We start from the raw sequence: 24,272 nt of genomic DNA, 5'->3' as shown, positions 1-24,272 counted from the left end.
CGAGATAGCACGTGTGGCGTACGTGCAAGCGAGATAGCACGAGCGGCGTACGTGCAAGCGAGATAGCACGAGCGGCGTGCGTGCAAGCGAGATAGCACGTGGGGCGTACGTGCGAGCGAGATAGTACGAGCGGCGTGCGTGCAAGCGAGATAGCACGGGTGGCGCATGCGCAAGCAGGATAGGTTTAGCAGGAAGAGACCGTGAGGTTATACATATATATATATATTCGAAACCTTTTAACATATTTACAGTATTTACATATTTACAATAATGGTGACGACTCTGTCGTTACATCACCTCCCCCCCTTTTGGCGTAGCACGTGTTGGCGCGGCCTGGTGGTGGGTGGCCCGGTTGAGGTGGGTGCTCCGGAGGGTCCCGTCGTGGTTGAAACGGAGGACCCACTGGCCCTCCGGAGTCCACTGGCGGAATCGCCGCTCGACGTGTCGGGCGGTGTGCGGCACGCTGATGGCCTGCCCGGGTGCCACGTGGACCGTGGTAGGCTCCGGTGGGCGAGCCCCTACGGGTCGCTGTCGTCCGGCGTCCGTCGGTTTGCGGATCGGCTGGGCCGCGGCGGCGCATGGCGTCGGGCGCGGGCCGGCGGCTTCGGTGATCCGTCGGTCGGATGTCGGCGTCGGACGTCCGGTGGCTGGCGTCGGTGCGCGCGCCGGGGGTCGCGGCCGCGATCCCACTGGCCGAGGCGGTGTTTCCCTGTTGGCCGTGGTGGGCTGTGGCGCCTGAGCCGGCCTCAGTGTCGGGCGCGTGGTCGCCGGTGCTCGCGCCGGTGGCCGTGGTCGTGGCTCTTCTGGTGGCGGCGTCTCTTTTACGGCCGGGCTGGGCCGTACGGGCCGTGGCGGCGGGGCCGATGCTCGCCCGCGATTCAGCCGGCGGCGATCCGGTGGCGGCGGCGGGGTGGCCAGGAGGAGGATTTTCCTCCTGGTTTCGGCGTCGCCCCTTTGGATCGACGTGCCTACCCGTGGCGGCGGTCGGCGGGTGACGTCGGTTGGCGGTCGTCCCGTGCTGCTCGGTCGTGGCTCGGCGGGAGGTGGCTCCGGCACATCCGACAGGTCGCTGTCGGATGACCACCTCCCGAATAGCGCTTCTAGCTGTTCTCTCTCGGCTTGTGTCGGCATCGTGACTAATGGCCGATTGATCGCTCGATTGCCCGGCTCGCGGATTTTTATACCCTTCGCGGAGTGTGGCGCGGGTTGTTGTCGCGGCTAGTCGAGCGCCCTCGGGTGGTGATCGGCGGTACTGACGGTGGTCAATGGCCAGGGCCGGCGTTGTTTGGGGGTGGTGCTCTCGGTCGGTCGGGATCATTCCGTCTCGTGCCTTGGTTGTTTTCGGCCTTGTCCGGGTGCTCTTTGAGCTCTTGTATGTGGACGTGGCGGTGCCAGCGCCCCCGGGTATCTCGCAGGTCCACGATTACCGGAGATATAATCCGGCGTACCTCCAAGGGCCCCACAAATTTTGGGGCTAATTTCGCGTTAAACGCATTGGCCTTATTCGAGAGGGGGTGGCTTCTTCTCCACACGAGCTCCCCAATTCGTGGTTGCCAGTCTCGTCGCCGTAGGTTGTAGTGGCGTTCCTGGCGTTGAAATACTCGGGCCAGGTGAATTTGCACGAGCTCGTGTGCCTTCCTCAGATGTCGCGCGGTTGTTTCTGGTGCGGCGCCGGCCCCTTGGCGCTGCCGGTCTTCGGGGTGCGGTCGGGCTAACTCTCGGCCGTGGTTGAGGTAGGCCGGAGTGTACCCGGTCGCCTCATTCCATGCGGTGTTGAAAGCGTACTGGAGGGCGGGTACGTGCTCGTCCCAGGCCTTCTGGTTCTTTCCTACGTACTGGGCGATCATGGTCTTTATCGTTCGATTTGCTCGTTCGACCGGGTTACACTGCGGCGTGTACGGCGGCGTAGTACGGTGTTGGATGCCAAAGGCTTGCAGTACTTTGGCTAACTGTGCCGATTTGAGTTGTGTCCCGTTGTCGGTCAGCAATCTTTCGGGGCACCCGTGGCGGTAGATCACTTGCTCGGTGAAGGCTTTCGCAACGTTGGTCGCCATGGCCTTCCGCAGTGGAGTGACCTCAATCCACTTCGTAAAGCGGTCTTGCATGGTCAGGAGCCAAGTGTGCCCCCGGGTTGAACGGGGGAGCGGCCCGACCAGGTCGATGGCGACCTGCTGCCACGGGGCGGTAACAGGGGTCGCGTGAAGGTTCTCGGACGGTCGACGTTGCGACGCCTTGTGTGCCAGGCAGGTGATGCACGAGCGCACGTACTGCGCGATGTCCCTAAACATCCCCGGCCAATAGTATTGCTGGGCGATGCGGGCTATCGTTTTGGCCGTGCCTAGATGGCCGGATGTGGGGGCGTCGTGGTAGCGCTGTAGCACGGCGGGTCGGTCCGGTGCGGGCACGCATCGCTTCCACTGCTCGTCAGCGGCCATTTCCCGGAAGTCCAGGTCGTGGAGGATGTGTCGGTGCAGGTGGCCGTCGCGGATTTGGTAATCGGGCCGGTCGGTCGGTCTGGCTCGTACCTCTCGGCAGATTCGGTGGTACCACTTGCATTGCGGTGTTGGTCGGGCGGCCGCAACCTCTGGTTGGCGCGAGAGCGCGTCGGCGACCTGGTTCTGGGAGCCCCGCCGGTACTTAATTTCGAAATCGTGCTGCTGTAGTTCGAATAGCCAGCGGGCGAGTCGACCTGACGGAACTTCCAGGCGCTGAAGCCACCGCAAGGACTGGTGGTCGGTCAACACCGTAAAGCGGTATCCCTCTAGGTAATCCCGCATTCGCCGTATCCCCCAGATTACGGCGAGACACTCGCTGGTAGCTGGAGTGCAAGTTGTTATATAGCAGGCGGGCCTTCTCTCTTGGTGTGTAGCCCACGGCACGCCTCATCATCGTCAGCAGGTCCGTGGCGTACTGGTCGAAGGATTCCTCCGATCTTTGCCTCCGGGCGTGGGCGTCCTGTCGTAGCTGGGCTTGGTAGTCCGGTGGGAGGTATTTTGATCGGAAGGCGGTACAAAAGTCGTCCCAGGTCGCCCAATCCTCGTAATTATTACGGTACCATAGCAGAGGGTTCCCCCGTAACATCTCAGGCAGCCCGAGGAGGAATAACTCGTCTGCGTAGCGGTAGGATCGCTTGAGTTCGTCTAGTCGCTCGAGGAACGCGAAGGGGTCCTTGCCCTCGAAGCACAGGCCCCATTTGCGGATTCGATCTAACACCGCGGTGGGGTCGGGTAGTGTCGGTTCGGCGTAGTCTGGGCGGGATTTTTAGTTACGAACTGACGCAGTCGATATCGCAACACTTCGATATTTCCGGTGCTATCGAGACCGTGGGAGATTAGTTTAGTCGCGAGCTGGGCTTTCGTTAGCAAGTATATCCAGGAGATTTTCATCGGTGTGCGCACGCAAGCTGGAGTCTCTACTGGGCAGGTCCCTGTTCGAGCGCCATGTAACGCGGTCACCTCGCTCGACGCTCGGATCGGCTCGTCGGTGTCCGGGTTCGAGAGGAGGGGAGATTCAAGCTTGCGTAGACAAACTATCTTTTCTACCTATACTGTGTATAGCAAGCTTGAATCTCCCCTCCTCTCGAACCCGGACACCGACGAGCCGATCCGAGCGTCGAGCGAGGTGACCGCGTTACATGGCGCCCGAACAGGGACCTGCCCAGTAGAGACTCCAGCTTGCGAGATAGCACGTGTGGCGTACGTGCAAGCGAGATAGCACGAGCGGCGTACGTGCAAGCGAGATAGCACGAGCGGCGTGCGTGCAAGCGAGATAGCACGTGGGGCGTACGTGCGAGCGAGATAGTACGAGCGGCGTGCGTGCAAGCGAGATAGCACGTGGGGCGTACGTGCGAGCGAGATAGTACGAGCGGCGTGCGTGCAAGCGAGATAGCACGTGGGGCGTACGTGCGAGCGAGATAGTACGAGCGGCGTGCGTGCAAGCGAGATAGCACGTGGGGCGTACGTGCGAGCGAGATAGTACGAGCGGCGTGCGTGCAAGCGAGATAGCACGGGTGGCGCATGCGCAAGCAGGATAGGTATAGCAGGAAGAGACCGTGAGGTTATACTTATATATATATTCGAAACCTTTTAACATATTTACAGTATTTACATATTTACAATAATGGTGACGACTCTGCCGTTACATGATTATACAAAATTATCCACCCCTTTCTCTCCCTCCCCTTTTTCTCCCTCCCCTTCACTCCTCCACCCCTTTCCCTCCCTCTCTCGCCCCCTTTTTCCCTCTCCCTCCTACCCTCTTCCCCTTCCTTGCCCCTCTCTCTCCACTTTTCTATCCCCCCTCCCCCTCTTGCCTCTTCTCAAACCCCCTCTCTCTCTTGGCGTGAGGATGTGTTGCGTCGTGCTCTACAAAGAGTGAGGAATTAAATGAGTAGAAAGTATCTTGGAGTCAAACAAGGGTAGGCTGCAGGAGTGTGTTGGCTGATGAGTCTGTGGAAGTGTTATCTAAAGTGAGAATCGATTATTCTGGACGTAAATTGACTGAACGAATGAGTGAGAGCGGGTGTGCGCTAGATCGCCATTTTCGGTAAATTAGTGTTTATGATTTAGTCGGGGTGACGAAAACGGCGCGACCGCCTACAGGCGGCCACGGTGAGAATTAATTAGCAGCAAGAGGTGTCGATAACTGAAGTGATATGGAAGCGAATCTGCAAATGTCGATTGAGTGTAGGCAATGCAGGAAAGAAATCAAGACGTAGGCATACAGGTGTGTACCGTGCGAGAAATACTTCCATCCCAGTTGTCATAAGCAACATAAAGTATACAATTTGTCGAATGAATTAGTAAATGCTATCTACCTTGCAAAGGTAGAATGGAACAATACATATTAAAAAGAGGATCTGCCACCGAAGGCGGCAGTGCAGCGGGAGAAAGTAGTAAAGAGAGGAAGTCATCCGAAGCTGAAGGAGGTCATACATCAGGAAGTTCAACTGTTAGCAGATTAGATAATAAACTAGAAAATCTGTATAAACTGATAAAAGAGGTAAAGAATAAAATAGTAGGTAAAGAATTAATCAGAAGAGATATATCTGAAGCTATTAAGGAGGAAATGGACCGAGTAAGACAAGAATTGCAGCGATGTACGACGTCCGAACTGGAATCGATAGTAGGTGAAGTAATTAAGAAAGAAATGCAGAAGATAAAAAATTTGGTGCTAATACTGAGCTCGGAATCGGGAACTGTAAAAGGGAGAAGTTATAGTGGAGCTGTAAAAAAGGAGCAGAAGTCTGTAATAATCGTCAAACCTAGGGAGGAAGAAGAGAATAATTCCAGTGAGGACACTAAGAAGGATATTAAAAGCAAAATAGATATCTCTAAATTGGGAGTGGAAATCACAAAAATGAGAAAAGTAACAAGAGGAGCAGTCGTGGTGGGATGTGAAAACAAAACCCAAGCTGACAAACTTAAGGAAGAAGTCATGAAGGATTTGGGAGGAAAATATATAATACAAGCACCATTGAAGAAAAAACTGAAGATAAAAATACTTGATGTCGATAAGGAAGACAGTGATAATGAACGAGACTTTTGAGGAAAAATAGAAGAACAAAATGGTTTTAGAAAAGACACTATAAATAGAAAGATAGTACATAAGTCAACAATGGCAAGATCAAACGGTACGGTAATCATAACTGAAGTGAATGCTGAGACCCGAGAGAAGCTACTCGAAATAGGAAAAGTGAAAATTGGATGGAAAATATGTAAAGATTATATAAGGATACTAAGGTGCTTCAAATGCTGCGGATACTATCATTTTGCAAAGGATTGTATAAAAAACGAAACTTGCGGAAATTGTGCGGGTCAGCATCTGACCAAAGAATGTAGAAACCAGGAAAAAAAGTGCGTGAATTGTGATAAAATTAAAAACTTCAAAATTAAAAATTTGAATGCGAATCACTTGGCATATGATAGCAATTGTTCGTACTATAAGAAAAAATTAGAAAAGCAGAAAAGTAAAATTTACAGTAGTTTATAGCAACTAAAAGATAGAAATAAAATAAAAAATAGTACTATATAATTTGTTTAAATGCCCAAGGATTTCTAAAGCATAAAGATGATATAGAAAATGTGTTGATAAAAAAAATAAGACCTAGTATAGCAGGATTTACTGAGACACATGTAACACGACAGATTGAAGACCACGAATTGCAAATTAATGGATATGAATGTGTAAGAGGAAATTCAGAACTTAGTAGAACAGGCGGAGTTTTATTATACATAGATAGAAAAATTAAATTTGAAATAATAGCAGCAGAATCATGTGAAAGAAGCTAGTGGACAATAACGGTAAAAATTATGGATAGTAATTACAAGGGCCTAATTATGTTGGTCTATCATTCGCCGAATGATAATGATGCTAAATTTGTAGATGTTCTTGAGGAAGCCAGTACTAGTAATATGCGAAACGATAACGTTATCGTAATGGGAGATTTTAATATAAATAGATATGAAAGTAAATAACTATATTCAAGGCAAATTAACTAGAGTATTGAATTCTGTAGGATTAAAACAAGTGGTTAAAGAGGCTACAAGGATTGTAAGTACCTCTGAAACGATAATTGATCTGGTCTTTACCAATATAGAAATGAAAGTGAAAGTGTATCATGAACCTAAGATAACGGATCATTCGACAGTTGTGTTATACTGGAATGTAAAAGGAGTAGAGAATAGAAATAAAACGATTGTCTGCAGAGACTATAAGCAAATGAATGTAGACGAATTTGGGAGGTTGATTATGTATATCTTAATACCATTGATGAAAGTATTAATGAGTTGGCGAATTCAGCTGTAAATGCAATAATTAAATGTCTTGACTTGGTTGCATCACGGAAGATGGTTGTATTAAAGAATAAGTGGCAAGGAAAGCAATGGTATTCAGAATACATTTATCAGATCATAAAGCTAAGGAACACGGCATACAAAGCGGCTCGAATAAGTGAAAACAAGGATGATTGGGAGTTGTTTCGGCAACTAAGAAATAGAATACTTGATATATGTAGGAAAACTAAGAGAGGCTATTTAGAAGAAAAACTAGACAAAAATAAGAAAGATCTGAAGCAAATGTGGGGATTACTGAAAGAAATATTGAAAGGTCTAATACTGAATACAAAGAAATAAAATATGGAAATAAAATAATTTATAATGTAGAGGAAATGGTTAGTAAATTTAATTGGTATTTTGTTGATAGTATAAGGCAACTTAGGGAAGATAATACTAGGAGATATTACTAAGACTGTTTAGTGAATATAAAATATACTAATGTATTTGAAGTTTTTAAAAAAATTGAGATAAAGTGTTTACACAATATAGTTAGAAAATTAGTTAATAAGGCAGGTACAGAAGAAGGGATAACAGTAGAAATTATGAAACTTGTGGTACAGGTAGCAGGTGATAAAATATGTTATATATTAAACAGATCGTTAGAGAAAGGGATATTCTCTAATGAATGAAAAGAAGTGATAGTGGTCCCGGTACCGAAAATCAGAGGAACAATTAAAATGGAAGAATTCAGGCCAATAAATAAATTGCCAGTATATAAGAAGATATTAGAGATCATGGTCCACAGACAACTAGTAGAATACATGGAGGATAATGAATTATTCAGGGAATGTCAATCGGGTTTTAGAACTGAGCATTCGTGTGAAACCGCATTACAATGGATAATAACTACCTGGAAAAAAAGCTATAGGAGAAGAAAAAATGATAGGAGTGGTTTTCCTTGATTTAAGAAGGGCATTCGAAATAGTAGACAGAGGAATTCTAATAAAAAAATTGCAATGGTACGGAATTGAAGGAGCAGTATTAAGTTGCTGTAAAAGTTATCTAGCAGATAGAACTCAAAGGGTAAAGTTTAATGGAGGACTGTCTACTCCCTTAAATGTGGATTCAGGTGTTCCTCAAGGATCCGTATTGGGGCCATTGTTTTTCTTAATATACATAAATGATATCACAGGGATTATCATTGATAAATGTGCAATTAGATTGTTTGCGGACGATGCATTAATTTATACAAGAGGGTACTCGAGTAAGGAAATTAGTGACCAACTAAATAAACAAATTGTGAATGTAGAAAGTGGCTGCAAACAAATAGATTACAATTAAATGTTGAGAAAACCAAAGCTATGTTAATAAGAGGAATTAGGAAAAAAACAGTAGAGGAGAATGTAAAAATAAGATTGCAAAATAGAATACTGGAGGTTGTAAGTGAAATAAAATATCTAGGAATAATAATAGATAAAAATTTAAGCTTTTCGGCGCACGTAGATTATATGAGTAAGAAAGTAGGAGCAAAACTGCGGATTCTGCGAAGAATTAGTGTGGATTTGACACCAAACATGAGATGTATCGTATATAAAGCGATAGTCGCTCCGTTATTTGAACACTACGCGTCAATACTAGTGGAAATAGGTAAGACGGATTTACAACATTTGCAGAAGCTACAAAACCAAGAAATGAGAATTATTCTTAGATGCAATAGAAGGGTGCGTATAATAGAACCTTGAACCACTACACTTCATGTCGATTAAGGAGAGAAAAGAGTATAATGTGTGTGTTAGTGTATAAGATAGTATATGGTATGTGTCCAAATTATTTGCTCAATCAAATAGAATTAGTGCAATATGATAATGTGATAAATACAAGACAAAAAGGTAATATATATGTAGAGAGATGTAAAACTAACGAAGAACAGAAAATGTTATTGCATGACGGATTTAAGCTGTATAATAGCCTACCGATAGAGATAAAGAACGAACTAAGGCTACAGAGCTTTAGAAGAATGCTGGTGCAACACATTAAGAGGAGAGAGCGTGAAGAAGGAATGTACAATAGTTAATTAAGGCTAAAATTAGTTGTTAAATAGACTAAGATTATAGAGTGGGACCATTGTAAAGTAGCTACTGGAGCTAAATAAAGATCATCAATCAATCAATCAATCTTTCAAAGTCCGAAATGAGGATATTAAGAATTACATCATCGAAGGCAGAAATCAAGAAAGGGACAACAAGTGCTCTTGCACAAAGTTAGAGAGGATTTCTTCATAAAGATAGATAAGTTGTCTTAATATAATCTGTACTTTCTAAATATGAATTGAGAGTTTGGAAGTTTTCAATATTTTTCTAGCCAGCTTTTTAGCTAGTTTTCTTTCAAGAGCATTAGAATGAGTTTTTCAATTAACTTTAGACAGCTAAATGTGACAGAAATAGGACGGAACCTGCTCGGCATGCATTTCAGGATCATGTAAACTATAAGTCTTTGCTAAGATTCCGGAAAGAGACCCCGGGCAAAAAGATTGGTTTTTTTAGAATTTTAAACATAGAAAAATAGAAAATGTGAGTGATAGTACACTCAAAAAAATGTCTTGCTGATATAGGTAGATTTCTAGGTGTCACAACAAAAATTTATCGCTATTTTTTGTATCTGTTAGAATATTGTCTGTTACATATAGAATTTATAGCAGCAATATTCTAATAATATCTTCTAGAAAATTTAGGTCCCATTGCCAAATGTTAATCACTGCATTGGATAAATATGAGTTTCGATACTACAGAACGATCTTTGTGAGAAATATAACTGCCAATTATAACTGCAGCATCGAAAAATTGAGAAAAATTGTTTAAAAGAGCTAGATAGATTGAGCGCGTTATACAAATATGTTAGACGTGAGGATTATATATTCATTTGTTTCTTGCCGCTAATTTTTTCTGTCTACCACAGCCAAACTTTATAACAAGTATGATTGGCCTTAACATGGATAGGCGCCACAGAAAAACATTCTTTCTAAATTTCACAAACAGTTCAGATATAAATTCTGTCTCTGTCACTTAGATTGATTAAATGCGAAACATATGCGATATCACAGTATTTGCTAATCATTTATGTACCTCAGTTAATTTTGCGCACCCAGAAAATTTTTGCTGTGGTTGCAATACCACTTTTTTGAGTGTATACAGAGTGAGATATGTAAAACAGGCCACCTGAATAAATCGGCTGCTTTTGGCGATAGAAAAAAATGCGTCAAACCAATTTTGCACCTACAAAAAACTATTGACATCAGATTATGTCCCCCTTGAAACCAAGCAAAATTGATCTGATGCATTTTTTTTCTATCGCCAAAAGCAGCTGAGTTATTCAGGTGGCCTGTTTTAGATGCCTCACCCTGTATGGAAATCAATTAGATAAAGTCTCGGAAACGAATGAATTTTAAATGAAAAATATGGCAAAATTCTTTTTTAGAGGAAGTTAAACACATTTTACAAGAATAAAATCTGGAACAATTACGGAAAATATACGAATTTTTATGGTGGCATGAAAGAAAACAAAGAGGATTGATCTGTCGAATTATTTCTAAAAGAAATACATAGTTGGAAGGATGAGTAGTAGGAGTAACACCGATATTTATTTTATGTATCTATTTTTAAATGTTTTAACTATTTTCCATATATATAAAATGGAAGTAGAGGGAATGAGAAATTCACAGAAAGACTTTCAATTCTTACGTTTAGACTTTTTAAAGATTTATTTAGTTAAAACCTCCATTCTTTTCAAAATGAGATAGCTATTAAATGAGAGATAGGAACGATAATCGGCTAAGACTTTCTGTTAACAACTATTTCTGAACATTTATCATCCCATCACGGTACAGGAGGTAAAATAAGTTTACGTTTCCTGTTAGAAAATGAATGACCGAAACGGGTAATATAATCAATTAGTTAATAATAAAGGTCAATTGAAGCCCAGAAAGTAATCGTAGCGTAACCAAGAATATTATGTTGAAACAAAAAATATTGCGTCAAATCAAACGTTTCAGCACATTTCGGGCCCTTTTCAATAAGATCGAGATGCACTTATAAATAAATAGCAAACATCTTAAATAAACGGCGCTTTGTGAGGCGGAACAATACAGCGAGTAAATTAGCGAGCGCATATATGTCAATCAGTGTCTCAAAACGCATCTGATGTAAATATGAACAAAGTCGATAATATAAAAGATTATAATATAATGACGATCACATTCGTCTGACTCATTATCGCAAACCATGAACTCACTTTCGCAGTGGTATGACTTCTTGTTATAAAACGAAAACTGTCGGTGAGAAGACATGTCGAACGGTGAAGATACGCTGGTGGATACAGGAGGTGCGGTGAATACTCAACCATCGAGAACGGAGGACGCGAATCCGGAGCGGGAAAAATTTTACGAATCATGAACGGATGTAGTGCCCAATGAAACATATGTATGTCTATGAACCGTATTATAAAAATGATTAGTGTCAAAAAGATTAAAAATTAAAAGTGTAAATTAATACTTACAGAATATAAAAATGTTGGCAATTTACATTGAGTTAGATTAATTAATAAAGTATATAAATGTCAAGATAGTAGAAAAAGACTATCCGATTTCTGAGAAGTCTCAGTAACGAATGAGTAAAAACATCCCAGAGAAAGGACAGGATCGACGAAAATAGGAACAATGGAAAACAATAGATAACAAATCCATGTCAACAGAAGAATTTAAAAACATAGAAAAAGTGAGGCTTAAAAACATGAGAAAATCAAAAGATACGTTAAACATAATTGTTAATAATAGGGAAATAGGAATGGTCAAGAAACCGCGTGTCTTCCTGTAAGTTAATACCATTATTTTGTTGCTTAATGTGCAACATTTCTGAAATGCATCTCTTGACATAGGAAGATTCCTCATCTAAAATTTGGACGTTGTTCCAATTAAACTTGTCGCCTTACAGGACATGAGTAAAAGAATTTAATCTCTTTTACGCGGAATGGGACCAAATGCGATCTTCGGACTGGGAATGAGAGAGGGTTAATAATGGCTTGATTTAATTAATTAATAAAATATAATTTTATTCATATTAAAATAATTGAAGTTTAATATACATGATTTCTATATAGAAATAAAAAATAACATTAAGGGTTCAGTTATCGGTATGTGTGAGTTTGTGTGGGTGTTAGTGTGTGTTTATTTCTTCGCTGGTGTTACATTAGTATGGAGGGCATCAATCAGAGCGATAAAGGAAAGATTCTATCCTTAGAATTAAATCTCTGTCTGGTTATTAGAATATAAAAATATGTCAAAAAAAATAAAAAACATGTGAGTAAGAGTATAAGCGGAATTAAGGGATTATTGAGTGAGGGAATAGTGGGAGATCTTTCAGGTCATGATATTAATTTTGATAGAGTGTTTCTGCTACTAGGTCAGGTAATTCATTTACAAAATCTTGAATTGTATTTTCAAAATCGTCAGATTCAAAAGGCTAAGGAGAAGGAGGGGTAATTCGTCAAGGGCGATAGTGGATTGGGAAGAAAATGACCTAGGAGAAAATTGATATAATTCAGAGGGAGGAGAAGAGCATTAAGGGAATACATAGGAGAATAACTAGAAGGAAAATGGAAGGGTGAATAAGGAATGGTGGATTTGGGGTCGTGCGTATGTGTTTGTGTTGATTGCGACTTATGATTATTATTATTAAATCTATTAATATATCTAATGATTTTATTGATTTCATTTATTCTATTATTATATATATAATTCTATTAATATTTATTAATTATGTTATTAATTCGCAATTTGCGATCCGCGGGAGCCAGAGCCAACGCTTTCTGAGTCTTGCGATAGACACGTGTTTATACGCCTGGTTCGAGAATTTAATCGTTTGGCTGAAATGGTTTCCACTATGGAACCAGTACAAAAGTAATAATGTGATAGAATTTCTATCTCGACCGAAATTTTACGCGTATAATAAAAATTGGTTTATAGTGATTTACTTTTTTACTAGTAATTTGAAAAGTGAGAGGAGATGACAATTATTTTTTTGATGATCCTCAATTGGATGACGTATTGTGGTGGTTTGTTTCACAGCTGCGGGTTGATTCAAAAATGATGCAAAGTGAGGACACTGATTTGCAGAAATGAAGTCCCTCACGAACTAAGATGTCTAAACACAAGTAGACCGATTGACAATACCGTGCGGAACTGAATAATAAGTGTTCGAGACTTACGAGTTCCTTTTTTTATAATTCCTTTTCGAGAGTGTACTCTAATTTTAGAAGTGGGGATCCTTCTAAAATTTAACGAATTAAAATTGTGTCAGTGTCTTCATTCGGCGGGATGTTTCTCCTACTTTTCCTGTCTTTACCCGTGGTGATCGTTGATTGGTGAGCTCGATATAAGTTCAAAGGTCCCTTGAACATTACCTTGAACATTACCTTTCTCGGCGGACTCTCGCGCATGTGATCTAATTAGAAAAGATCACATCTTATTTCCTTATGATTACTTTTATCGGTATTGATGCAGCTGTATTTATTGAATATCTCGTTAAGAGAATTTTATCATTATTGATGCAGTTGTATTTGTTAGATATTTCATTAGAAGAATTTTATTATTTTCTCGGTATCTCTTTATTCTTTCACCGTAAAATTCTATAATAAGGAATTTACTGATTTTTATTTATTTCGAGGAAATTGGCGTGGTTTCGTCACCGATCTTCTTACATCTTTCTCACGATTACTTGTAGATATAGTTATTGGCAAATGATTAAGTGTTTAAGGAAATGTGTGGCGTAAGATGCTCTGTTTATTGAACGATTCATTTTTATCATCAATTGACATTGATCATTGCCGCAATTTCGCGGAAGGAAGGAATCGTGGAGTCGACTGTAACAAAGGAGACGTCTACATTGTTAAAAAGACAGTTTCACTCAGAGATATGAACATTGAAATCCCCGATCTCAACTGCGTTTCAAAATTCAACAAAAGATTCAAAGAATTTTTCGCATAGCAAGGGATTTAAATGAATTGGATGACTGATAGTTGGAATGGACTGGATACATGGAAATGAAGAAAAGAAATCCAGAAGCAAAAGGGATGGAGAAAGCTACAAATTTAACTGAATCTACTTGTGAGTATATGAAGAACTAACAATAAAATAGGGAACCCACTTTAAATCGCAATCATTAATTCTCTTGATTTATTATATGATCACCTGAGTGTAAAATATTAAAGTTTTTTTTAAAGAAAAAGTACATTGAGGACCGAATCAGGTTTCCGAGCGTGCAATCACATTACAATCATCAGCTAATCTTAGTGTATCTTTTTTATTGAACAAACTATAATAGTTTTATTGAAGAATTTTTAATCCGTTATTTTATGAGTTAGAATTTATGATAGAATTCATGTAAGAAGGGGAGCGGGGTCGTAGTGAACTCAAAAATGAATCAGAAAATGAAAGGAGTAGACATTGAAGTTTGTTTGACAGATAGATAGAGTGGACGACCGGGGCAAAGCATTCAACGAAGAGGGACATAAAGCAATGAGATTAGTATAGTGCATTCAAGGAATCATAACGAGACGGTTCTTTTCTGGTAGGAAAAAACGATACGTGTTTAGAGGGAGGAGAGATATTGTCAGAAAAAGAGCCTCCTGCAACGATATCTGCATAAGAGCGAGGTGATTGTCTATGAGAATAAATACTGATCGTGAGAGGAAACCTTTGGTAATCTGATAAAAGGAAACAATAAGAAAGAAAAAGAAACTCTTCAGATGAGGAAATGCTAGGAAAGAAACGAATTCTCTTAATAATATCCCTCACTTCAATGACAAAAATGTTTCTATGAGTGGCATACGACCTGGATTGCAAAATTCAGGCAGAAAGAAAAAAATAGCAGGATAAGCTCCTTTATAATTGGCATATTTAAGAGACTTACTATTTAAGAGGATGGAAATAAGAATGTTGGCCACATTTCTTGTTTTGAGAAAGACGAAGACTTTGACATGTCCAGCTTTGCAAACTTCCACATCATTTTTGATGATGACATTCATCAGTTTTCCAACAGTACCGATGCAGCAAAGATTTTGGATTGTCAATATACTGTACATGGACATTAAAAGAACCTTCTTGATTAGAATTAGAATAACAATTATTGATAATACTATCCGATAAGATAATTATTTGTTCTGTGATCGAAAAGGGATTTATCTCACCGTTTGAAATGTTCTAAACCTTGTTAGCCACCAACTCGAGGGCAGAGATATGTCCCACTCTGCAACCATTTAGTTGCGATAGATTTTTCGTGCAAAGGTAAATTAGTAGGATTTAACAAACGACGTAATGAAATCGATGTAACTTTTTTATAAAGCTTACTTTGCTGAATGTTTTTTTTTCATTAGGATTGAAAGATGATGGAGAGAAAGAAGAGAGAAAGCTTCTCCAGTATCAAAATCATTGTCAACTTTTATGTAGAAAGCATTTTTCTGAGAAAAACCCGACTTGTCAAGAAGCGAATCCCCAATACCTTGACGGACATAGATAGATTAGTTCCTTTATAGATTGATTATCCGACGCCTTCCAAAGTTTATGGCATTTCTGCATTACTGGAATTTTCAGGGCAGTTGGACGTAATGAAATGTACATACGGCTAATGAATAAAAGCGTGCAAGTGCATAAAAAATTTTACAATAGGTAACAAAGAATGATGAAACACAATGGGCTCTGTTTCAATGTGGCCAATCAATAATATGCAATAAGTACGCGAATAATTAAGAGAGCTTGCAATAGTTTTTAGAAATTGTTGTCTATGAGGCAGCAAATTAAAAGAGCACTCTGATACTTTGACTCAAAGCAGTAGTCCAGGAATAGACTGATATAACCAGCAAAACTTTAGAAATCATTTGCGTACATGTTAATACAATGGCGGGCATAGCGCGAATACAGCCATCTTTATTATTGCGAGTGCTTTACCTCGCCAATCGCAGGAGCTGTAACAGGAAACACGTTAAAATCAATGACGTTTTAAATTTCTAGCAGTACTTTCAATGCATTGCTATCTATTCTGGAACGCTACTCGCAGTACTGATAATACTCGCAGTGAACAACTGAAAACAGTCTAAATAACTATATCATATTATACTGCAGTTTTAGATACATAATTTTTTTAATGAAATAATAAATCTGAATAAATTGTAGCATAAATGCTTAGAGTGTTGTTACAAGAGCTTAGAAAATATAATACAACCGTGGTGATTTCTTGTAAAAATAAGTCAAAAATATAAAAGAAAATTGTTTCATATAATGCTAATTTTTTGAAAACATTAATTTTAAAATTTGGGAAAATAATAACTATCTACGCATATATATAATATACATACATTATACATATATAATATGTACGCTTTTTTATAATTTGAAGTAATTCTAATAATCTTGCGTCATATATATTATCGAATCCGTCTCAATAGCGACTACTAATACATAAATATAAAAATACAAAATTTTATTTCGTATATTAAAAAAAATGGGAGAGTGCGTATATGTGTATGTGCGTGCGTGCGTGCGTGTGTGTGAGAGAGAGAGAGGATTAAAATTTTTACGTTTTACAAATGTTTTAATATGATATACACCGTCGAACAATTAAGTTTCGAGACTTGCTTCGCATTTCCGAACGTTTGATCCGTTTGTGCTGCCATTTTAGGGGGTTAGTCACAACTCAATACTCAACACGTAATGCAAGTTTTAAATTATTTGGTTCAATAGTTAATGAGATACAGTCACGCGAACTTGTGTTACAAAAATTTATTTAAAAATCGATGTAATGGAAGGAACGCTTGACAACGCGCAAACATTACATTCTACGTTAAATTAGAGAAGATGCCAATAGAAACGTTACAAATGATCAACAAGCCTACGGAAAGTCAGCATAAGAGTAACGTTTCGAAGATACAGATAATATAAAAAAAACGTGAATCAAATTTTGAAAGGGCTTGCTTCAGAGGATTATCAGAGTTGCTTTGAGCAATGGCGGAGACGTTGACATCGCTAGAACTGCTCGAATTATTTAACAGTTCATCTAATAATAATATTTTAGCTGCCATATTTTTTCATTGGAATACTCAAATTTGCATTGAACTGTACTGTCGAAAATCTCAGTGCAATTCAGTGCCTTCTGCACTAGTGCAATGTATTTCAATCGAACGTACAAATAACACTGCACTGGGATAATGCAGTTCAGTCGAACACGTTTTCATTAGCACATATTTTTAGTGCACTATCAACCGAATACACATAAAATTCTGAACCAGTACAGGGCAAGCCAACCGAATACTAAATACTAAAAGAATGCGCACTCAGTGCGCACTAGTGCATCCAATCGAATTCGCCATAAGTGTGTCGAGTTAGGTGGTAACTACATTGAACATTTGTAACGTTTCTGTTGGCGATTTCTCTAATTTAACGCAAAATTTAATGTTGGCGCGTTGTCAAGCGTTCATTCCCTTACACCGATTTTTAAACAAAATTTTTTAACCCGACTTCGCGTATCTCATTATTGAACCAAATAATTTAAAACTTGCATCACGTGTTGAGTATTGAGTTGTGAATAACCCCCAAAAATGGCAGCACAAATGGATCACACGTTCGGAAATGCGAAATGAGTCTCGAAACTTAATTGTTCGAGTGTATACATTTTTAATATGAAATATGAATAATCAATACCGTAGAAAAATTTTTTTCTTGATTCAGATCTATACCAGATCGTTATGTGGAGAAGCTAATAAGCGCCAATGTTCTTTCTCAAGAAATTGTTAAAAATATTATCGAAAGCCATACCGCATTATTGAATAAGGCTTTAAAGGAATCTACGGTAGACGTGTCACGACACCTAGCCACATCATATCTCACTGGAAGATGGACGGGAATGAAACAAGCTGAAGCCAATATAACACGATGGGATACTGGAGTTGACTTGCGTTTGTTACAATTCCTGGGGAAAAAAAGTGTTCAAGTATCACCAAATTTAGTAAGTAAACTTATTGTTAGTATAAGAATGCATAAATACGAGGGTTATTCGGAAATCAATCTCCAGTAGGTTTGCAAAATAAAATAAGAAACAGGAAGAACATTTCATTATACATAAAAGTTATTTATATACACTATTATATGTATATGTATATGTATATACACTATTTTTCGATATAATCGCCATTCGAATTGAGGTATTTGTCATAGTGCGGCACATTTTTTTGTATGGCCTCATCAAAGTACGATGCCGTCAAACTGGAATCTCAGCCAACTCTTAGCACTGCTTATCAGTTTTTCGTTGCCTTCGCTACGTTTTTTGCCACATTTTCATGCGTATGAAAGTCACTCAATGCAAGATCGAATTCTCATTATATTCCATAAGTTTCGATGAGGATTTTTTGACCACCTTATAGCCCGGATTTTTCGAGTGACTTTTATCTGTTCACACATATGAAAGTATGGCTGTATAGGAGCGCAATAATTCGAAAGCAAGGAGTTGATGAACAGTGCTACGAGTTGGCTGCGATTCCAGTTTGCCGGCACCGTATTTTAATAAGGGCATACAAAAAATTGTGCCGCGCTACGACAATTGTCTCAATTCGAATGGCAATTACGTCGTAAAATAGTGTATATTGTATATATGTAAGTAACTTTTGTGTATAATAAAATGTTATTTCTGTTTCTTGTTTTATTTTGCAAGTCTACCTGCCGATTTGCGAAAAGCTTTCTTACATATTCTTTCGTATCATTATTATTAACTACTCACGCTATTTACGTCTAGCACGTATGGAAGAGTTTTGCTATTTTGAAATTAGCTATTACGAAGTTCAAATGTATATATCCAGATAGTCAAATCTGCCAAGAGCATGTATCACAAATGTGTGTTGCATATTATGTTAGCAGAACTTTGGCAACAGCTAAGCATGATCTGCCGTTCATTGCATACCGGAGACGTCTCCGTGAATCGACGTCTTTGGTTTTTGGAGTGTTAAGGAGACAACGATTGACATCTTTTCAATTTTAGCGCTAAATTTGCTGTATGCTTCATCCCTAAACTTCACTCATAATGCGGCGCACACGTGAAAAAAAGTGCGAGAACTATATACGGCATAAAAGATGAATTTAATAAAATAATTGGTAAAATCAGTAAAGTCGACATAAAATGGCAAAACGAACCAAGCGCGGTATCAAGGGCGCAAATATTTATTATAAAAGACAATTTCACTAAAATTTAAACTCGCGAGAGGCGGACGTTTCAGCGCTTTTTTGGCCATCTCCAGCGCACGGAATTAATAAAATTCAAATTAAGTATAAGCATGTAATTGAGTCTTAGACGGTTAGCAGGCGCATAGTTACAAACAATAAAACTGGTGGTAGGTAGCGCAGATCTTTTATGTCATCACAGTAAAAGCAAAAAAGTATTCTCCAAGGCATCCCTGTCGTTACGAGGCTGAACAAATCCTCGATTCTTTGGTCGGAAATTAAATTCAACATGACGGTACGTTAATTCTAATTATGTCTATAAAATAAGCGGAGCGGTTTATGTCGGAAAATGACGCGAGAGAAGGGCGTCGGAAATTACAATTGTAAAACTTACATGTAAGAAAAGTAACGCTCAGGTCGACAATAAATAATGGAGACATAAAATCGGAGAGAACTTGACTCACTGACTATCGCCGGAACAATGAGCATAAATTATCATTAAACGAAAAAGGTGAGACAATAAACAAACGTTGCTGATACAGATAAACAACAGCGCAAACAATTAAATTTAAGAATGTTGTCAAGTACAGTGAAATTTAAAAATACCATAATAATATAAATGCCATAACATGAGATAATTGCATCATAATTAATAAATTTGAAAAAATTGTCAGGTCCGATAATATAACATAAATATAGAGAAACAATATAAAAATAAATAATATACAATATACAAAGTCGGTTGTCGGTAAAAATAAACAAAGTTGTCAAGTACGGTAAAATTTAAAAAAGAGCTAATAATGTGAGTACAGATAAAATATAAATTTATAAATGATGAATTTATGGAAATTGTCAGGTCGGTTAGCATAAATAAATATATGTGGAGAAATAATAAATCAAATAAAACAAAACACAATATACAAACGTTGTCGATAAAGGTAAACAACGGCACAAACAGTTACATTTAAAAATTGTCAAGTACGGTAAAATTAAAATAAGAAATAACCTTATAAATTACGATGAAACATAAATAAGGGAAAGTATGGTAAAACCGGGTACTTTTTTGGATTTGTCTTCCTACAAAAAATCTGAGTAAAAAAAATTTTGCCGTCCGTTAGTAGTCTTTAGTGAACCATAAATTATGAGAAAATAAGGCTAGTTGCTGAAAAAAAAAAAATTTGATACCAAGAATAACAAGATTTTGTAGAAAGGTCAAAGTACCCGGTTTTGTCCTACTGGGTCAAACCTGGTACCCATTTGAAAATATGCAAAACATCGTGTAATTACAAAATCTAGATTTATTTTAATCAAAATGCAATATAAAGATGTATTCTATTGACAAAAATCACAAATAAAGATATCCTCTTGTTCGACATTGCTGCAGGACTTCCTTATTTAACTTTTTAACTTTGGAGATCTCAAAAAGCTTTTCTTTAGTGGCTTCTTTTTCTGATCGTTAGTTTTCATTTCCAACTGCTTTTTGTAGGGACACAAAGTCAAGATAACAGTTCTTCCTCTTTTCATTATATAAGATGCGTAAATACCCGGTTTTGCTCCAACACAAGGAAAGTAACAAATACGACGGTTGTATATTGCGGCGTACAAAGTGCCGATCAAAACTAATATGATATACTCTCTAATATGTACAGAATGCAATGCTGCACTTACCGAAACAGATGCTCTATATAGAAAAAGTGCACGACGACTCGATTCTTGCCTCGGTATCGATCTTTTTGGGGCCAAAAACTTTGAACTTTTATTAAAAAAGAAATATCGTGTGAACAGGGGCACGGTTTGTTTTAAAATAATGATGACTCCAATGTACAACTAATAACATAAGTTAGCCATAGAAAGCAGCATTTACTACGAAAAATCAGGGGTACTCGATTTGACCCGCCTACCCGGTTTGACCCGCCTACCCGGTTTTATCCAACTTTCCCCTATATGTATAATAAGTAATGAATATAAAAGATGTCAGATATGGTAAAATAAAAAAATAAATTTGAAGAAATAATATAAATAAAATAAAATGAACAACATACGAATAAAATAAATTACAATATGCGAATAAAATATAATACGACGAAAAATCAACTTTTGAAGAGTTTGTCGAGTACCGTCAAATACATCTCCGGAAGATATGCGGTGTCTATTTATAGATTTAAACTATCTTTTCGTCTTTTTATGTCTAGAACTTTGGAAATCAATCGCTAAATTACAATATGCGAATAAAATATAATATGACGAAAAATCAAATTTTTCAGAGTTTGTCGAGTACCGTCAAATATGTCTCCGGAAGACATTCGGTGTCTGTTTGTACATTTAAACTATCTCTTTGTCTCTTTATGTGTAGAACTTCGGAAATCAATCGCTTATGTAAATGTGGTTCGTTATCTAATATTTCTACTTCGTCCTACTTGAAATCAGGATTAAAAGTGATTCTGTGATCGGTTATAACAGAATGACTGGTCGTATTTCTACGGATATGATTTCTATGTTCCGCTATTCTAGTATGTAGTTGTCTTTTTGTCTATCCAACGTAAGACGCATCACAATTATCACAGTTAATTTTATAGACAACATTGTTACGAGCCGATTGTGGGCAGAAGTCTTTATGTACTTTAATAAACTTATTTATTTTATTAAGACTGCGGTATGAGAGTTTCACATTTAAGTCTTTGGTTATGTTTTTGAATTGTTCAGAAATTAAAGGAACGAAAAGTATTGCAAAATAAGAGACTCTCTCAGGTTCTTCTCTATGTTTATTGTTGTCAAAAGTAGAGCCAACATTGTGAAAGAGTTTTAAGGCGTTCACGTAATACATCGAAAACAAACTTAAGGTAATCATTATCCATCAAAATCCCAATGACCAATTCAAAATTTTTTAGGTGGGACATGAGATGTGACAACCGAATCACTCTGTCAATTGAACCGATGACAGTACCTCTCTTTTGACAAAGAGGGTGATTCGATATGAAATGTAAATATCTCCCTGAAAAGGTAGGTTTGTGGTACCAATCAAAAGTCAAATAATTATTAAAATGAGTAAGACAAGTTAAAATTTAAATAATTAAAAGGGCTCAAGAGATAAAATCAATAAATAATAAAAACAAGGCCAATTGGAGCCCGGACGCGGTACTTAGAGCGTGAATATTTTGAATATTTCTTTAATGCATCAACTATACATTACAATTGTTCAAACGTTTCGATCCCCTTCGGATCCTTCTCAATGAAACTCGAAAGAATTAATTAAACCTAAAGAGACGGTAAAACTAAATAATTTTCCTCCTTTCCAGCAGTGCTTGACTATATACTTGTACCGGTTTCTCGATCACTGTATTGCATAATCCATCGCCCCATTGACTCCATACATACTGGGACTCGAAACAACCGACATGCATCTGCTTTGGCGTCTCCTCTTATTCGATAAAAGACCGTCACACTAGTTTTAAAGAGAATTATCTATGTGGTAAGATGGATTATAAGATCGTAATCTATACTATGTACATACATTGTAAGCGTGTTGTATAATGTATAATTTGTTGCGCCTGGTTATCCATTTATACTCACATTGCGTCGCTTTGCGTTTAGTTAGTTTTACCGTCTCTTTATTTTAATTAATTCTTTCGAGTTTTATTGAGAAGGATCCACAGGGGGTCGAAACGTTTGAACAATTGTAATGTATAGTTGATGCATTAAAGAGAGATTCAAAATATTCACGCTCTAAGTACCGCGTCCGGGGTCCAATTGGCCTTGTTTTTATTTCAAATAATTATTGTTTAGAATCATGGTAACATCTAAAATAAACTAATACTTGTTAAACTAAAAAGTGCGTCAGAGAAATAAATTGATCATCAGAGCGCCATGATAACAAGTGAGCGAAACAAAACAATAAAGGACAATAAATTTTCCTGCTGTCCTCTCTTCTTTCAACTCCCTCCATAAGAGACTACAATTCACCATGGAGAAGAGCGTTAACAATAACATTAGTTTTCTAGACCTTTCTATCAACCTGACGAATGGGAGATTTGTGCTTGATTGGTATCGGAAACAGACCTTTTCAGGGAGGTTTCTCAATTACTTTTTACAACACCCCATTTGCCATAAGAGAGGCGTTATTTTAGGGTTGGTAGACCGTGTTTTTAAACTGTCGCATCCTATGTTCCATGAGAAAAATCTGAAATTAATTGTGGATATACTTTTGAATAACGATTATCTTCTGGGTTTCATCTTCACAACCATACACAATAGGATTAAAACGTTAATTTCCAAAAAAACAATCCCTTCCCTCCCTTCCGGTTCTTCTCCTCTTTCCCGTACATATTTCACCGTTCCCTACGTAAGAGGTGTCACGGAGAGATAGTCGCTGTTAATTAAAAATATTAACACATCTATGGCATATGTATGCACAAATAAACTTAATAAATTTATTAAAGCATATAAGGATCCTCTTCTCTCTGAAAATCATAGCAATGTCGTCTATAAGATCTGTTGTCTGAATTGCGATGCTTCTTATGTGGGTCAAACCAGCAGACAACTATCAACTCGTATTAAAGAGCATCGTGCAAATATAAATAGAGCTGTGTCTTCCCACTCCGTTATTACTTTCCATCGCCTCGCCGGCCACGAATTTGTGATTGGAATAACATCCGTATATTAGACAAAGAATCATCTCACGTTAAAAGATGCATATCGGAAATGCTACATATAAAGGATGAAAAGAACGGCATTAATTTACAGGAAGATACTACTCTCCTTGACCACTCGTATTTTCCTATCATAAATAAATGTTCCTCTTAATTTGTTTCTGTTTAGAATCATGGTAACATCTAAAATATTAAGTCTATTTTCCTCTCCAATCTCAATTGTGAATTGTAAACGTGGATGGAATGTGTTAGAAATGTCTAGAGTGTGATTGAGAAGGGTAGAGGGAGCCGCCAATGCAATGTCATCCACATATCTACAAAAAATGGGAATAGTCTCTTATTTTACAATACCATGTACAAACAGACACCGAATGTCTTCCGGAGACATATTTGACGGTACTCGACAAACTCAGAAAAATTTGATTTTTCGTCATATTATATTTTGTTCGCATATTGTAATTTAGGTAAATATGCATAAAAGGTCACACCTCACTGATTTAATCGCCACTTATATATGTTGTAGGAGAGAGTGTTCTGAGTAATTCTCCGCAAGAATCAAGTGGCGGTCGGAGTTGGTTTAGGAGATATAACAAATTA

General features: G+C 38.7%; 1 protein-coding gene across 4 annotated transcripts in view; it reads left to right on the top strand.

Annotated features, from left to right (window-relative positions):
- The window catches only part of LOC115236893 (probable 2-oxoglutarate dehydrogenase E1 component DHKTD1, mitochondrial), a 94,749-nt gene that overhangs the window by 3,775 nt on the left and 66,702 nt on the right, over nucleotides 1-24,272 (top strand). For 3 of the 4 annotated variants that reach the window (XM_029809623.1, XM_029809622.1, XM_029809624.1), the window contains exon 3: nucleotides 17,548-17,824. In XM_029809623.1, coding sequence (XP_029665483.1) covers nucleotides 17,548-17,824 — 277 coding nt within the window. Of the gene's footprint in view, nucleotides 1-16,906; nucleotides 17,209-17,547; nucleotides 17,825-24,272 lie in introns of those variants that run through there. The other variant, XM_029809625.1, reaches the window with a different exon arrangement.

Source organism: Formica exsecta, unplaced genomic scaffold (assembly GCF_003651465.1).
Source record: "Formica exsecta isolate Colony F162 unplaced genomic scaffold, ASM365146v1 scaffold261, whole genome shotgun sequence".
NCBI lineage: Eukaryota > Metazoa > Arthropoda > Insecta > Hymenoptera > Formicidae > Formica > Formica exsecta.
Note: the sequence above shows the minus strand (reverse complement) of the source record. Positions and strands in the feature narration are given on the sequence as shown.